At 43.4% G+C, this 19,100-nt stretch overlaps 1 protein-coding gene across 5 annotated transcripts in view; it reads right to left on the minus strand.

Moving 5' to 3' along the window:
* The window catches only part of PPCDC (phosphopantothenoylcysteine decarboxylase), a 55,047-nt gene that overhangs the window by 21,865 nt on the left and 14,082 nt on the right, over positions 1 to 19,100 (minus strand). For all 5 annotated transcript variants that reach the window (XM_056572610.1, XM_056572609.1, XM_056572608.1 and 2 more), the window contains exons 3-4: positions 18,642 to 18,737; positions 6,610 to 6,738 (exon numbers count right to left, since the gene is read on the minus strand). In XM_056572610.1, the coding sequence (XP_056428585.1) occupies positions 6,610 to 6,738; positions 18,642 to 18,737 (225 nt within the window). The remainder of the gene's footprint in view (positions 1 to 6,609; positions 6,739 to 18,641; positions 18,738 to 19,100) is intronic.

Consider the following 19,100-nt stretch of genomic DNA (forward strand, 5'->3'; position numbering starts at 1 on the left):
AAATGTTTTTGAGATGCAGGTGACAAGAACGTGAAAGAGACTGAATATGGGGAGTGAAAGACAGATCAGAGTCAAGTATAACTCCAAGACAGCGAGCCTGCTACCCGGGAGTTATGGTAGTACCACATACCGAGATGGAAATGTCAGGATTAGGTACAGTATCAGTTGATGGAGAAAAGACAAGAAGTACTGTTTTAGAAAGATTTAATTTCAGATATAAAGAGGACATGATGTCTGAGACGGCAGAGAGACAGTCACTGGTATTCTGTAGGAGTGCAGGGGTGATGTTGGTGGAGGAGGTATAGAGTTGGTTGTCATCAGCGTAGAGGTGGTACTGGAAACCAAATCTACTGATTGTTTTTCCAATGGGGGATGTGTAGAGTGAAAAGAGTAGAGGACCCAGGACCGATCCCTGGGGAACCCCGACAGCATGGGGAAGAGGTGAAGAAGTAGAGCCAGAAAACGAGACGCTAAAGAAGCGGCCAGAGAGATAGGAGGAAAACCAGGTGAGAGCAGAGTCCTTGAGACCGATGGAGCAGAGACTACTAAGGAGGAGTTGGTGATCCACAGTGTCAAAAGCCGCAGAGAGGTCCAAGAGAATCAGTAAAGAGAAATTGCCATTTGATTTGGTCGTCAGAAGATCGTTAGTGACTTTGGTTAGGGCCGTTTCTGTGGAGTGAAGGGAGCGGAAACCAGACTGTAAGGGGTCAAGAGAGAGTTCTCGGAGAGATAGCGGATAAGGCAGGAGTAGACCAAGCGTTCCAGGAGTTTGGAGATAAAGGGTAGATTTGAGACGGGTCGATAGTTGGCTGCACAGGACGGGTCCAGAGTTGGTTTTTTCAATAGTGGGGTTATGATAGAGTGTTTGAAGGAGGAGGAGAGGTTAAAGATTTAAGTTAGGTAACAGCTGATAGCAGGAGAGAGAGACTGGATGAGGTATGAAGGCATGGGGTCACTAGAGCAGGAAGCGGGGCGGTACCCCTTATTACATTACGTGAGGGGTGTAGTTTCCAAAATGGGATCACATGTGGGTATTTATTTTTTTGCATTTATGTCAGAACCGCTGTAAAATCGGCCACCCCTGTGCAAATCACCAATTTAGGCCTCAAATGTACATGGTGCGCTCTCACTCCTGAGCCTTGCTGTGCGCCCGCAGAGCATTTTACGCCCACATATGGGGTATTTCCGTACTCAGGAGAAATTGCGTTACAAATTTTGGGGGTCTTTTTTTCCTTTTAACGCTTGTGAAAATAAAAAGTATGGGGCAACACCAGCATGTCAGTGTAAAATTTTTGGGTGTAGCCCAAAATTTTCCTTTTCATAAGGGGTAAAAGGAGAAAAAGCCCCCCTAAATTTGTAGTGCAATTTCTCCCGAGTACGGAGATACCCCATATGTGGCCCTACACTGTTTCCTTGAAATACGACAGGGCTCCGAAGTGAGAGCGCCATGTGCATTTGAGGACTAAATTAGGGATTGCACAGGGGTGGACATAGGGGTATTCTACACCAGTGATTCCCAAACAGGGTGCCTCCAGCTGTTGCTAAATTCCCAGCATGCCTGGACAGTCAGTGGCTGTCCGGAAATGCTGGGAGTTGTTGTTTTGCAACAGCTGGAGGCTCCATTTTGGAAACACTGCCATACAATACGTTTTTCATTTTTATTGGGGGGGGGGGGACAGTGTAAGGGGTGTATATGTAGTGTTTTACTCTTTATTATGTGTTAGTGTAGTGTTTTTAGGGTACATTCGCACTGGCGTGTTACGGTGAGTTTCCCGCTAGGAGTTTGCACTGCGGTGAAAAATGCAAACCTCCAGCTGTTTCAAAACTACAACTCCCAGCATGTACTGACAGACCGTGCATGCTGGGAGTTGTAGTTTTGCAACAGCTGGAGACACACTAGTTGGAAAACCTTCAGTTAGGTTTTGTTACCTAACTCAGTATTTTCCAACCAGTGTGCCTCCAGCTGTTGCAAAACTACAACTCCCAGCATGTACTGATCGCCGAAGGGCATGCTGGGAGATGTAGTTATGCAATAGCTGGAGGTACGCAACTACAACTCCTAGCATGCTGAGACAGCTGTTTGGGCATGCTGGGATTTGCAGTTTTGCAACATCTGGAGGGCTACAGTTTTAGAGAACACTGCAAAGTGATCTCCAAACTGTGGTCCTCCAGCTGTTGCAAAACTACAAATCCCAGCATGCCCAGACAGCAAACAGTTGTTTGGGCATGCTAGGAGTTGTAGTTTTGCAAGATCTGGAGGGCTACAGTTTAGGGACCACTATATAGTGGTCTCAAACTGTACCCCTCCAGCTGTTGCAAAACTACATATTCCAGCATGCCCAAACAGCTGTCTGGGCATGCTGGGAGTTGTAGTTTTGCAACATCTGGAGGGCTACAGTTAGAGACCACTGTATAATGGTCTCAAACTGTACCCTCCAGATGTTACTAGGCAACTCACCGGCTTCCGTCGGATCAGCCGCACGTCATCGCTGCCCGTCGTTCTCCGTCGCCCGCAGCCTCCGTCGCCCGCCCGGATGGGTAAGTGTTTTTAGGGTACATTCGCACTGGCGTGTTACGGTGTTTCCCGCTAGGAGTTTGCACTGCGGTGAAAAATTTGCCTAGCAACATCTGGAGGGTGCCACCCCACCTATCCCTGCTATTGATGGTCTAGACGCGACCACCAATAGCAGATCGGGGGAGGGGGGGTTAACTTTCGTTTTCCCCGTCCTGCCCACTTACAATAGGCGGGGCAGGACGGGGAAAACGAAAGTTAACCCCCCCGCCCCCGATCTGCTATTGGTGGTCGCGTCTAGACCACCAATAGCAGGGATAGGAGGGGTGGCACCCCTGCCACCTCACTCCCATCGCTTCAGGGGGATTGTGGGTGTCTTAGACAACCGCGATCCCCCTTACATTCCGGGTCACCATAGACCCGTAATGACCCGGAATCGTGCAAATCGCAAGTGTGAATTAACTTGTGATTTGCCGCGATCGCCGACATGGGGGGTCTGATGACCCCCCTAGGCGTTCGCACGCGATGCCGTACGCGGCAGGGGCCGGAATTCTCCATGACGTACGCGTACGTCATGGGTCCTTAAGTACCAGGGTGTCATGACGTACGCGTACGTCAAGGATCCTTAAGGGGTTAAGGGAAACTGACAGTGGGTTCACCTGCACTAATCCCAATACACAGGGTTATAGGGTGGGTGAACCGGATTACAATGAGGTATCACTTACCTGGATCTGCCAGTTGCATCAATAGCATTTAAACGCAACTGGCTTATTGTTGTTATACTGGAGAAGTGCCCATATAGATGTTCGGCTTCCCTGTAAGCTGCCCATGTTATAGCTTTCTCCATATCACCAACGTGCTGCTGCAGAGCCTGGAGGAACCACAAGGCTGCTGACCACCATTATCCTACATGTACAGAGAGGTGTTGTGCTCTTAACACAATCCCATTTGTTAAGGAGGCATCTTATGGGCTTCACTAGGTGCTCACCATTTTCTCTCTAGCCTTTCATGATGGTACAATTAGACTTATGCTTCTTTCACACTGCCATTAGCACACGGCAGTCTGACGGCCGTTGGGGGAACCGGGGAGAATAGCAGGAGAAAAAAATACTGCTTGCACCATCTTTTTCTCCCACTATTCCCGTTATAAGACAACGGTGCCTGACGGCCCTCATAATAGTAAATGGGAGCCCTCGGGACCCATTCTTGCCCGTTGCTCCCCGTCACGAGAAAGGCCGTCAAAGTCACAAAAAACAAAACTAAGAAACTAACAGCCGTTCTTGACGGGGAAGGGACCTTACTTGCTGTAAAGGTGCTCAATGTTTCCCAAGATTTATAATGTTGAATTTTTGAGGGGGTTGTTCACTTCTTAGAACTAAGCTCTCCCCCCCCCCCCCCCGAACCATATACATATACATCCATATCAGGGGTGTGGAAATTAAAAAAAAAAAAAAAAATACTTGTCCAAGGGACTAAAGCGGAACACAATCTACTTGTCCCTCAAGAAAATCCACTTGTCCTGGTAGATGAAATAATTTCAACCAAAATAGTACGATCCACCCCACTAGACCACCAGGGATGGATATAAGATCCCTTTAGACACTGCTGTCAATTTAGACAGCGCTGATCTAATGGTTTAATAGCGTCCACAGCGATCGCAGCATGCCAGGCTATTAGCGGCGGGAGAGCTGTATCTAGCTCCTTTTACACCCGAGGCAAGCCCAGAAAATTGCGCCCCCCCCCCCCCCCCCATCGGACCCCTATAACTCCAATTTTTCCATATACAGGGATGAGGGTAATCTTGTGTGACATGATCTGTAGTTTTTATCGGAACTTTTATTAGGAAAGTGGCTTATTCACATTTATACGCACTTAAAATATTTTAATCACTATTATTCAGTCTTCATAGGGACTTATATATGGAGTCTTTTGCTTGGAAAACACTGAACGCCGCTGTGTTACTGGGGGGGGGGGGGTTCTGCTTCTCCAGTTTATGTGATGCATTTTATTTACTCTAATTATGAGTCAGAAAAATGCTGGAAGTTGCATTTAGTTACTAGATAACTACAACACCCAGCATGCCCTGATACAGCCTATGGTTGTGTCAAGGAATACTGGGAATTGCAGTTAGTAACTACAACACCCAGCATGCCCTGATGCAGCCTATGGCTCTGCAGCTGACCCGAACCAAAACTACAACTCCCAGGATGTTACACTTTATAGTTCTACAGTTTAGGTTACGGTGCAACATGCTGGAAGTTGTAGTTATGGTTCGGGTGTGTTTGCGTGCATCCGTGGGGCTCTTGGTCGGCAGGAGAGTATGAAGGGGACTAGATTCTGGGGGTGCAATTTAGTGCGGGTGGCCAGAATCCACTAACAATAAATAAAATTAGATGGCACAACTGGCAGCAGCACTTGTCAGTCCGCCCCTGTACAAAACATACATGCATATACATATCATACATACACATACACCGGGCCACTGCCCCCTATATCATACATACATACAGACAGACATATCAAACATACACCCACCGCTGCTTTCCCCCCCCCACACATCATACATTACATACACACATCACACATATACCATACACACACACACACACACATCATATATACACGTACACTCACACCATAAATATACACCATACATATGCACACATCATACATACACCTGCCGCTGCCCCCCCCCACATCATACATTACATACACACATCGTATATACACATAATAGATACACCATGCATATGCACACATCATACATACACCCGCCACTGCCCCCCCTACATCATACATTACATGCACACATCACACATATACCATACACACATCATATATACACATACACTCACACCATAAATATACACCATACATATGCACACATCATACATACACCTGCCCCCCCCCACATCATACATTATATACACACATCACACATATACCATACACACATCATATATACACATACACACATTATACATACACCCGCCACTGATACACCCCACATCATACATTACATACACACACATCACACATATATCATACACACACCATATATACACATACACTCACACCATACATATGCACACATTATGCATACACCCGCCACTGATACACCCCACATCATACATTACATACACCATACACACATCATATATACACGACACATAGACCATACTTATGCACACATTATACATACATCCGCCGCTGATACACCCCACATCACAATACACAGACACCAGTCACATATACACTTCATATATACACATGACACATACACCATACATATGCACACATCATACAAACACCCCCCTAATCATACATTACATACATATACAACCACCCTTCCCGCCGCCTGCATGCTTGACCTCCTCACCTTAGCCGGTGTGAGGTGAAGTCCCCGGCCCGTGCAGTGCAGTCTCCTCACACACGTCCTCTCCCCGCTCTGTATTTTCCCCCGTGAATACTTGAAACCTCCTCGTGATAAATGAGGTCCTGTGTAGACAGAGCATGGGGGAGGGAGAGGCTGTGTGTGAGGAGGGAGGAGCTGTGTACGTCCTCATTCTCCCCCTGTCTTCCTGTGCAGAGCTGCGCTCTCCATCCTCCAGGAGGGGCGGGGAGGGGGCGTGGCTTAATCATCTCCTGCAGACCTGCGACCTCGGGCTCTGCCCTCGCTCCTGAGATCCCCTCACACCGGCTGGGGGGCTCTGAGCAGCGGACCCCGGCTACTGAAATCAGCTGGGGGCCGCCACTGCCCCCTCCATACACTCTGAGCGCTGGTGTGAGGTGCAGACTTGCATCGACTTCTGCACCTCACACCGGCATTATAGAAAAATAATAGAGAAGTCTGTCTGTCCCTGCTAGCCCGATACAGGGCTAAATCTATAAAAAAAATTCACCTGCCCGGCGCCCAAAACTACTTGTCCCGGGCGTCGGGCGATAGGATTTCCACATCCCTGCATATACCCTATAATGAATCCTAAATTAAATCAATTTCATGAGAGGACAGGGATAAGAGAAATATTTATAATTCATTTATCAGAATACACTGTCTTCGTATGGAAAAAAAATGAATCATGTAAATAAGATCTTACCACCAGATTGTCACAAATCCCACTGGAAATTTTCCCCAAAGTGTTAGCATCTAGAGGAGCAACAATCATAAGATCTGCCCAGCGTCGTAGCTCGACATGCAACACAGGATCAGAGCGGCGGTTCCACATCTACGGACAAACAATGAAAAGTTACATAGGTCTAGGTACAGCAATCTGTATCTTGTTTCTGTAGATAAAACCTATATATAATTATTGAATTTAAGCAAACTATATATTTCTTTTTGGCAATAACTAAGTTGTGCTATAGAGGAAGCTGCAATGTTTTACCTAGCCATCCACTTCCTTGTCCATCCTCTGCTTTTATCTAATTTAACATGCAATGAATGGCATTTCCTATGTTGCTGCAGATTTCCTGTTTGCAGCAAAGAACACCCTGCACAGCATACATGCAAAGAGCAATGAAATAAAAGTAATTTATTTAAAAAGCATCTGTTCCTGAGAAATGGAGATGTGTGAAGGACATGATCTAGTGTGAACTGATCAGGTGTAACAGTACTGAGGATGTTTAAAACAATACTGAGTATGTTTAAACAGCAAAGATATGGTGTAAAAGACAATCCTGGGTCTTAAGAAAACATTCATGCCAGAAGATAGTGTAGTCTATTGTGTTGTCTATAATTTAAAAATGAGTGCAAATGTTCATGTAACGTACAATAAATCCTAACTTTATTGCATGAAAAGTTTATTGTGGTTGCTTCTATTTTAATTATCTTTTTATTAAGTTATATTATAACAAAACAGGACAAACCCATTCACTATGGGGGAAATTAACAGAGTTGGGCAACAGGCCAAAAAAGGGTTAGAAGGTTATACAATGCATCAGTAAAGTGGACAACCTAGCAGGAGTCACCCACACAAGAATTTGTATTAAAAAATGTATGCAAAACGAGTGAGAAAAGTAAGGAGGGCTGGAGAAAATTTACTGCCTAAAGAGGTAATTCTTCAGTCTCCTATAATAGTCTTATATTTGTCTGACTCTAGAAGACTGTCCAGTAGAACCAGTTTCTGCAGATCTGGTCCAAATGATTAAGTAAATGTGCCGTCAAGTCTTCCATATGATGAAGCTTCTTCACTTTGTAAATCCAGAGCCTCAGTCGAAGCCTACGGACTTATCCACAATGAGAGACGGTGAGCAAGTAAAAATATGAAGGATAGAAGCTAGTCGTCCACACCCTCCCCATACACAGTCTTTCAAAAGAGGTTTTTAATCTGGAAAAAAAAAAAAAAAAAAAGGAAGGGGGCAGAAAGGTAATGTAATGCCGAAGCTACTAAGCTCTCAAAAGCCAATGGGCAGGGCTCTGCACCACTTTTTAAGACACTGCCAGGATCCATCTAAAATAAAGTTCTGCACTCTGAACCAGTCAGCATCTGCCCCCATTGTCCAACCATTGGCCCATTAAGGCCAGATGGTAAGGCAGGATTCCTAAGCATAAAGAACAATGGGGATGGATAAGGAGCCAGATGACCAACTCATGCTCACCCCCACTTAAGAGGGGCCAGCCACGAAGCAGAGAAGAGCGACATTGGTAAGGCCGTAGTTTTAAGGGAGACCCAGAGGGTCAGTTGACAACACAGGCAAGATGTGAGGCAACATAGTACTGATAAACATTTGGAAGACCAAGCGCACCCTTGTGATTTGGGTCTGTGCAATTTAGATTGTTTGCCCAGATAAACAGTGAGAAAAGATGAGACCTTAGTGAAAGTCAGCAGGAGAGGGTAAGTTGGCTCGATATAAACCAGAGACACAAGGAGTAAGGTAGAAGTATTTTAGGGAGGTTTTAGATCATCTGAAAGGGGGAGGCACCGAAATGTTCAAGACTTCATATTTCTGTAAGTTAATCTTATAATTAGGAAGAGCTATTTATATTTGGCTATTTTAAAATGCAAATTGGGGAAGGAGATAAGAGGTATGGTCACAAAGACCAAGAGATAGTCCACATAAGTGGTTAATTTTCGTTCCACGGACCCCAGACTAACCCCATGTAAAGTTCACATTCCGTTAGACATGATGAAGGAAAAGTTCAAAAGACAACAACCCTTCTAGGTACTATTAATAATAGGAAAATGATTCTATAGAACCAAATTAACAGACACAGTTGCAGTACAGGAACAATATAAGAAACCTACACACGGACATACTGGGACCCAGACCAATGAACTGGAGAGCATGTGAAAGAAATGACCAGTTAAAACCCTGCCTGATCACAATAAATGATCTCTGAGAAAAAAGGGACAAGACTATCAGCAAGAATCTTAGAAAACAATTTAAGGTGAACATTGGGCAGTGATATTGGCCTGTAGTTATAGCATTGAGATAAGTTCTCGCCTTTCTTTGAAATGACAGAAATAAGGGTCTGAACACGGTCCTGAAATAAGGGTCTGAACACTGTAGAAAAAGTATTTGTAAGACCATCTGGTCCCAAAGTCTTGCTCAAACTCAACTCTGTGATCACGTAAGCAAGTTCCAGGTCAGAAAGAGGTTCCTCAAGAGGGTATCTGCTTCTGCTGAAAGTTTAAGCAGACCAGACTATGTAAGATAGTCATCTATAGTTACTTGTAAAGAAGGAATAGATAAGGCAGAGAAACAGTAAGAACCAAGGTTGTAAAAGGAAAGATAACTTCAAAAGGTATCCGTAATCTTAGAAGATAAGGAAAGATAAGCAGGTACAAGTTCTGCAATTTTGGTATCCAAAGTTATGATTTGTGTTCAACACTCCTCTCTAAAAATGGGACGATTTTAATAATCCCCTAATGTTAACACTTATGGGCTTCCCATAGAACTGGCGAGGAAATATCAGGAAGAGTATTAGTGGAGAAGAACTGTTGGATGTCTGAGCTAATGGATTCCAATAACTGCACATTTTGTAGAAGGCTTTCACTTAGACATCATATATAGCAACGGAAAATAGGACAAAGTTAGAGAAGGATATGGGGTGTATATGGTAGGAATGGGGCAATAAGAGTGAGAAATGGAGAGGTAATCAAGTCTAGAGTAGAGGTTGTGGGGGAAGGAATGAAAAGTGAAGACCTTATCAGAAACGTCACACCTTCACCAAAATCTCTACATCTAGAAGAAGCTGGAGGAAAAAAAACAAGGGAGATAAAGAAATAGAGGAGGAAGAAACGGGGGAAAGCTCTCAGGAAAAGAGAAATTGCACTCGAAATAGGGTCAACCATCTAATAAGAAACTGTCTGGACTAGTGGTAGGGAGGGCAGCAGAGAAGAGGAGTCAGTGGGGAAAGATTAGAAGAGAAATGGTACATGCTAAATATCCATAACCACAGCATATTAAAAGACCATCAGAGGCACTGTAAAAACCCCAGCCCTACCCCACTCCCAGCACCCAAAGACAAATACATAAAATATGACACAATACGAGCAATACGAAAAATACATACGAATTTTAAACAAGTGAAATTAATTACCTCAGCAGCCCTCGTGTGCAATATAAAGAGAACTCTCAAGAAGAGCAGGGTAACATGGAAGTAGAACTATGATGTATACCCTACACTACTGGAACTATATCCCCTGAACTAGAAAGACAAGTAAATAAAGTCCCAACAAAAAAATGAGGTTATAAGTTTGTGTTTTTTAAATAATCATGGTTATTGTATTTATTTTATAAAATAATTTCTATTAATAGGTTTAACATGTAAAACCCTTTTAATATGTTGCTTCTCTCCCTACTCGTTCTCATAATTGGTTGGCGTCTGGACACTGAGAAGTGAATTTTTCTTTTTTCTTTAATTGACAGGTACACTTTAGGGATATGTTCACACGTGCATATTTTGCTGCAGATTTTCTGCTGCTGATTTTCCTAATCATTGAAGTCAACATGTAGGCAAATCTTCAGCAAAATACGCATGAGAATGTATCCTAAAGAGGTATTTTCATCACAACTAATACAGGAAAACGTGTGGGGCACGCCAAGTTAAATGGGCACTGTCATTAAAACGAATTTTTGCTATTGCACTCCTTAAATAAAACATCTTTCCAATGTATTTTGATTTAAAAAATAAAATAAAATGAAGTTTTCTATGTTTTACTTGTCCAGAGCACATTCGCCCCTATCTCTTGCACAGACTTTGGACTCCTGCTGGCAGTAGCCCAAAGTCAGGAAATGCAGTCTGGAGAGCTGAAGGGGGTACCTGTTCTCCTGTTCTTTTTCTCGCCTTGTTGCCTGGGTTACAGACTACCAATTTATTCTGAAAGTGGTGGTTGAGCTAATTATATATATATATTTATATATTTTATTTATTTATATAAATTAATGTTGTGCTATTTGTACTGAAAAGTCAGAGGTTCTAATATGAGAGGTACAATATTTTCTAAAGCTTCCATCTTGAGTTAAAATGTTTTAATTTGATTCCACTACATCATAGAAAGTGTGTCTGAGAAAAACATCATCATAAAGAGTGGAATGTATGAGATAAACAAAAGGTGTTTTAGACAGGACAAACATAAAGGGGTACTCCGGTGAAATTTATTTTCTGTCAAGAGCAGGATAGGTTTGCTATGGGTATTTACTCCTGCTCTTGACAGTTCTTGAGACAGACAGAGGTGTCAGCAGAGAGCACTGTGGTAAGACAGAAAAGAACTTAAAAAAAAAAAAAAAGAACTTGCTGTAGAGCAGGAGTCTCAAACTCAAACTATCTGGGGGTCACTGGAGGTAGCAGCTGGGTGAGGCTGGGCTGCATGCGCCCCTAACATATAATGCCCCCATCATGCACCCCTCATGATCCACCAGCAGCACTCCCCACCTGCCACACCTCACCCTCCCATTCCCCCTACCCCCCTGTGGTAATAGTATGAGCTGACTGATGATGGGGGTGCTACTGCTAGGGGGGGCGCATCAGGTAGGCAGCAGTTTCCCCACATTAGGTAGCATAGATTCCCCACATTAGGTAGCATAGATTTCTCACATTAGGAAGCATAGTTTCCCCACATTAGGTAGTATAGTTTCCCCACACACAGACACACAAACACACAAATAGACAGACACACACACACACACACACACAGATACACTTGTGTCCTGCGCAGCACTTCTCCTCTCCAGCGGCAGATGAAGACCGGTTGTGTACTGGTGGCTGCGCAGACGCAGATGAAGACCAGCCAGACACACACAGGGAGGAGACGGAGATACGCTCCCATTAAGTCTTGTGTGAAGTCTTCTGGCATTTAGCGCTGCTTGCCCCAATTACACATCCCTGGTGTGGGCCGCAAAATTTCGTTCCGCTGACCGGGAGTTTGAGACCCCTGCTATAGAGCTGCAGCTGATAAGTACAGGAGACACATTTGGGTGGCGTTCTTGTGGTAAAGGCTGGATCACTCCGTCTATCGGGATCTCATGTGGGTTATTTACTTAACCCCTGAGGAAGTCGCCTTTTGGGAGCGACGGAATGCGTAGGGTCTTTGTGGCCCCGTCACCATACTGATCATCACATCTGGTCTAGTCCTCCATCTTCTGCACGCTTGTTTCACACATGCAAATTGCAAGTATCACAGGCTTTGTTAGTGGTTATTATAGCTGCTTATTGTTGTTTACATATTATTGACTATTCTGCTATACAGCCTGTATATCCAATATCTATAACGGTCTTACATGTATGGTGTGACTAATCATTCAGCATAGTAGGACGGGTGCCTGTTACTAGGAGAGGGGGTTCATGGCCCGTCCCTAGATGAGTGCTTGGGCTTATATCCTAGCCCATTATTTTAAATGGTTTTAATACTGTTTTCTTCTTCCCCTCTGTTTTGTATAGACATAAACTTGGCATTATAACAATAAAATTGGTATATATTTTCTATATTTGTGTGTTGGTGTGCTGATGCAATTTCAGTGTTTCCCCTTTCCTTTTTACTAATTGCATATTCTGATCAGCACCCACAATAGATATGCACAATTAGATTGAGCCCCCATTCTTTTGTTTATTTCCATGGTTATTTAGGGGTATCTAACCCCCACTATCAGGTACCGGAATTTTCATGGTCCTGATGCCTGCCACTTACTGCCTGTATTTCTTCAGGTATTATGTTTATAGGAGTCTGTGGTGCTCTCTACCTTAACAATCATCTGCACAACCAAAAAGGTCTTAGCCCATGAATTTTATAGATAGGGTTTTGTCCTACCATCTGGCATTACCTTATTGAAATCCTACTGAAATCCTATGCTTGTCTACAGATTCGAATATATCTGCTTTGTGACCCTATGCATTTTATGTGGTTACATCATTCTCAATATTAACAATATGTATTAGCACAGGGATGTGGAATTTCCGACTCCTGCTCACTCCATACTCTGCAGCCCCCAGCTGTTTTCAGTAGCCGGGGGCCGCCGCTAATAGCCAGCATGCTATACCCTTTATAACCCTTTAGATCACTGCTGTCAGCTTTGGGACAGCTAAAGGGACATGTGAATGCTCCCTGGTGGGCTATTGGGGTGTATCGCGCCATACCCCCCTACCCCCCCGAAGCGCGATCGCAGGGGGGCGATTCACTACATTAGCTGTCCAAGACAGGTGATGTAACCTAGACTGGATCACTTTAAGAAGGGTATCAGGCAGGGTTTTTGGGTCCTTGGGGATATGTGTAGTGCTTTATTGTACACAGAGCTTACACAGCTCCGATGTCCTCACAGATCTCCCTGCACTGAGGAAATTGGAGCTGTGAAAGGCAGTTTTTCAACTGTGATTGGTCAGTCTGAATTGAGTGACCAATCACAGCGATTGGGGGGTGGGGCCGATGTCTGTGACGATCAGCTGTCTTGTCACTTCTCTGTCACAGCATGTTTACATGCTGTGACAGTTTAGCTTCAGAACGAGCCGGCTCGTCCTAATGCGGCAAGTACCTACTGATTAGGACGAGCCAGCACGTCCTGTGTAGGTAACCAGTTAAAGTCAGTGCTCTATCCAAGACTGTCCTCTGCTGCTTAGCCTGGAATAGACTAAGGCAATAATGAAGTTAATATTGTGACTAGACCATGATCTACATAGTTAACATCCACAGATCAACATTGGATGACCTGTTATTTGTTTGGATGGACGTTTAAGATAAGAAACAATCTAAAAACATATGTATGTAGACACAGAGGACACAGAAAAGAGAGCTCGAAAGTAGTGCTGGGCGGTATACCGGTTCATACCGAGTACCGAAATGTTTTTCCTGCACGATATGAATTTTTCCCATACCGCAATACCGGTTTGGCCCCTTCCCCATCTCGAATGAATGAATTATCAGCCGCAGCGCAATGTCCCCACATCGGGGAACTAATCATATGTGACCCGCGGGTGCTGTTCTGCTTCTCCCCCCCAATGAATTATCAGCCCAGCACTGCTCTGTCCCCCACATCGGGGAACTAATCATATGTCACCCACAAGCGCTGCTCTCCTCGCCCTCCTGTGAGCTGTGGGCTGCCGGCGCTGGAACGCGGTACTGTACTACATATTCCTGTGCTCGGGCTGCAACAATTAACAAAATAAACTTTAACTTACCTTCCTACGTTCCCCTGTTGCTACGGTATTGGCCTCACGCTGGGGATTGGAATGTAACAGAGCCGTCAGCCTATCACTTGCCGCAGCGATGTCCCACCTCGGCCAGTGATAGACTGAGTGCACTGTCATGTAAGAAGCCGGCCAGCTTCTTACATGACCGTTCGATCAGCCTATCACCAGCCAAGGCAGGACATCACTGCGGCCGGTAATAGGCTGATGGCTCTGTGACGTTCCCGTCCCCAGGAAGCAGCATGAAGATCGCAGTGGAGAACAGTGAGGCCAATACCAGAGCAACGGGGGAACGTAGGAAGGTGAGTTAAATTTTATTTTGTTTATTGTTGCAGCCCGGGTACAGAAATATGTAGTACAGCACAGAGTTCCAGCGCCGGCGGCCCGCAACTGACAGGAGGACGAGGAGAGCAGCGCTTGCGGGTAACATGATTAGTACCCCGATGTGGGGGACAGCCCAGAGCTGGGGTGATAAACCGGGGGGGGAGGCGGGGTAGAGAAGCAGCGCCCACGGGTCACATATTGTTGGGAGGGGGGGAGATATGCCGTTAAATACCGTAGAACTGCCATAACTTACAAAAATATCGTGATATACATTTTTGGTCATACCTCCCAGCTCTACTCGAAAGCTGACATAGATCATAAAGCTCAACATACACTCAAGGGGAAAAGTTCCTAGAGGCAACCTGAAGAGGAGGAGCCATGAGAAGTCGGGGAGAAAATATTTTCTCATAGTTCTCTCTTCTGATCACTGGCTATAACTACAGGCGTTTCCATGTTTCCTTTATCCAGAAGTGCATCTATGCATACTCTTGGTAAGATACACTGGTTTCTTATTTGATTAAGGGTACGTTCACACGTACGCAGATTTGATGCTCAGGATTTTCTGCTGCAGATTTTAATGTAAACTAAATGACTGAGCACAGCTTCTAATCTGCAGTTACAAATCCTGCTCATGAAATCTACGCAGGATCCTGTACGTGTGTACTCTAAAGTAACATAGCTGTGTATGCAGGGGCTATATCAATAGGGGCTATATCAATGAATTATTTTAATGTACGATACTAGAAATGATCTGTTTTAGATCCCACACTAAAATAATTCAAGATCCCTTACATAGAGGCATCTCTATTCACTGATATAGCCCCTACATACACAGCTACTTTTATGAGTGTCTAATGTGAGAAATAGGGGGATTGCCTGTTGGAAACCGCGTTGTTCGTGGATATGGCTGTGTATGCTGCTTTTGCACAGTTTTTAAGGGTGTAATAGGAAAAACCTGCCTGTACCCCGTTTTCACTACTCTGTGGAATGTGTGGCTTCTGTACAGAAAAATGTGCTTCTGCTGGAAAACTCTGTTTATACAGCTTGGATATATTTATTTTCATTACATTTGGAAAAATACCTGGTTGCGATGTATATTATTGGAGTAATATTTTCCTGAATCTTCGTCATGTATACAGTACCTAAAGCACTTAGAGCGGTGTAAAATAACTGTAACTGTAAGTTGTGAACTTTGAGAATATCATGGTTTACAAAGCAAAAACAAAACCCACAATATGAGCCCCTTGCTATAATTAAGTCAAAAGGAATGACCAGCTTGTGGGAAATTTTTATCTTCTATAAAAGTTTTTAAAATATGATTCAATAACTATATGAACTGTATTTATCTCTATAAATGTAGAAACAATTCTTTGAAACGTGTTTGAATATATGATTACTTGTATTAATAAAGCTTTATAAAAATGATACAATGCTGTCTGTTTTTTACTATAAGACATTCTGCTACGCAGACTTGTCGGGACATGTTTACATATAACTCGGCATGGGGTGGGCGCCCCCACACTATAAACTTTCACATCCATTTAGGAGACTACGTCAGTAAAAGTGGGAGAAAGGGGGGGCGAAGCTATGAAAGGAAGGGGGTACATATTACTCGGGGTAAGGGGGCCCCCACACTATAAACATTCACATCCATTTATGAGACTACGTCAGTGACTGTGGGAGAAAGGGGGGGCAAAGCTATGAAGGGAAGGGGCGTGGCATAGTGATGGGAAGGGGCGTGGTCTAGCGAGGCTGTTAGAAAAGGGGCGTGGCACCTGTCCCTTTACTTCTAGTGAATGGTTTGACGGTTTTCACTACATTAATGCATTCACATATTGCATATAGCTTAGTCTATGGGATCTTTCTCTGCTCCGCCACATGATATAATAATTTCTACAAGGAAACTTAAGTGATCCTATGTCTTAGAGTACTACAGATTATATATTTAGTACTGCATCTTAATACCTGAGATAGTTGTGATGTTAGTTAGAACTGGCAGAGTTTACTCATCAGTCCAATATCTAGAGTTTAAATGCCCATTTGTTATCATTTGACCCGGCAGCCCCGTCCTCCACCCCACTCTCCCGCCTGCTACCTGTGTCCTGTTCCCGAACGGTGATTAAAAGACATCCTGCTTGGTGAGTGCTGCCTTCTGTGCTTCTTTGCTTTTGGACCATTTGTTATCATTTGATGTGAGTTCTCGTGTTGGAGTAATACCGATATGATAACTGAACTAACCAACTTCTGTTTGATGTTGGTATACCGCAATGTAGTTACTTACTTAAATTATGTGTGATTGATTTCACATATATTAATATCTGACATTACATCATTGATATTTCCTATAAACACACACACCGGTATATTATGGTGTCTTTATATACTCTTTTATGTTAATCTATTATAACCAATAAACATTTTGTTGACCATAAATAATAATTCATAATTGAGTTATGGTATTATCATTTTTCTGACAAAATGGAGGCCTTCGTGAGATGATGTCATATATATATATATATATATATATATATATATATATATATATATAGGGCCTCATTATTGATATTCCCCGACATCAGCCCGACCACCACTTCTAAAGTGGAGTGGTGGTCTGTAATCTAGGCAACGAACTGTCAACAAGAGGAGGAAAGCAGCTAGAATATCAGGAAAAGGCAACAAGTTTACTAGATGAATGTATTTGCAAAAATATTTAACTTGACATGCCTTACAAGTTTAACTATGTTAGTTGAGATTTAATTAATAATTGTTAAGTCCTAGTTCTATTTAATTCATAATTGTTTAGTCCTAGGGAAAGCCTGGCTATAGTTTTCTCTAATGGAATTAGTGACAGGAAGTTCAGAAAAAAATAATCTTCAGACAGATTTATGTGTAATAGTACAATAACCTGGCCAGCTGTTGCTACATTTCATTTATTTTTAGAAGTATAGTTTTGTAGTATAAATGAAGATCAGCTATAAATGATAAAACTATTTAGCATAGATCAGCAGCACAAGTGACATTTAGATATGCATTGCTGCCTAGCTGGTTGCTCTCAAAAGAGCTGTTTCTGGGCATTAATAATGCTCTTCATACAGAAAGGATCATCCTAATGCAACTTACTATTGCCTGCTTAGTGCAGGACTTTTCAAACCATTGAATGTTTGTTGGTGATTTTAAGTCACACTGAATAAAGGACTTAAGTGATATTAAAAGAAAACTGTCATCAGTGTCACCACACTAACCTGATGGTACTGGTGTGTAGTGTGGGTGTCCCTGATGACAACAATACTTACCTTTCCCCATTCCGCGGTCCTGCTATCTTGCTCTGTATTTTCCATTCCAGTGGCAGAGCTTTCTGACATCAGGAAACTCCGTCCAAGCCTGCCGTCGGAACGGAAGATACGGAAAAAGAAAGCGGAACCACGAAACAGGGACAGGTAAGTATGGTTGTCATCAGTGTCACCGAATTACACACCTGTACCAATAGGTTAGTGCAGTGAGACTGATTTCTGTTTTCATTTTTTTACAAAGTTTTCTCAAAAAAATTTTTTTTGAACTTTTAGGGTAAGGTCACACGTAACGCATCCGCATTGTATTTAAAGTTGCAGATCCGCCGATAACCGACCCCTATTGTGTTCCTCCTGCTGTGCCTGCTCATTGCAGCAATCTGCCATTGCTATGAGCAAGCACACAGGGAACTGCTAGTCGCCTCGTGTGCATCCACAGTGTACTTAGACATGTGTGTGCGTGGCGACTCACAGATCCCTGTAGTCTGCTTGTCCAGAGGTAGATTGCTGCTATGAGCAGGAAGAGCAAGAGGCACACAATAAGGGTCAGTCATCGGCAGATCCCCAGCGTATTTCACGTAAAAAACCTTTGGCCACGACTGTAAATCGTTTTACTTAGGGTGCACTCACACATGCCATGGATCCTGCATGTCATCCTTAACTGCAGGTAGCAAGTCCAGGTTCAGCCCACAATTATCGGTAATCGCAAGTGCTAGTGGCTTCGACTAGATACTAGCAATTGTTTAATAATTCTTTGCATAAAGTAAAGTAACAAGTCCAAGTGCTGCCTGCTATTATGGTTTTACACGTGGCACTAGCGGCCATGACTGCAGCATGCAAAGTGCTTTTATATTAGCAGCTGAATTAACATAATTCATTAGTGTCCAATGCACCTCACCTTCCATTCATCATCATCACTATAAATGGGTACAGGTATGTCCTGTATGTTGTAGAAATGTTTTGCCCTGTCAGTGGTCACCACCTGTACTTCAACCTGTAGAAAGAGAGAATTACATGCAGCATCACTTATGTAACAATACAACAGAAAAAAAAATCAAAACTTGTTGCTATGGGCAACAAAGACAGTTTTACTATAACAGCTTGATAAATTTCCCCCAAGTATATTATAGTTGCAAAACTTATTTATTTATATAGTGAACACAGTTTTTTTTTTTTTATATAACTGGAAAACACCTTTAGGTCTCTTCCAACCAAACATAAATCAGTGGTAAAGACACTAGGTTTATGCTGACCTGAGAGCAGCATTAACTACTGGCAGAGACGCAGGTTACAATATTTATACACTCAGGAAGTCTTCAGACCCTTTCACTTTTTCAAGTTTTGTTATGTTGCGGCC

The sequence above is a fragment of the Hyla sarda genome, chromosome 4 (assembly GCF_029499605.1).
Source record: "Hyla sarda isolate aHylSar1 chromosome 4, aHylSar1.hap1, whole genome shotgun sequence".
NCBI lineage: Eukaryota > Metazoa > Chordata > Amphibia > Anura > Hylidae > Hyla > Hyla sarda.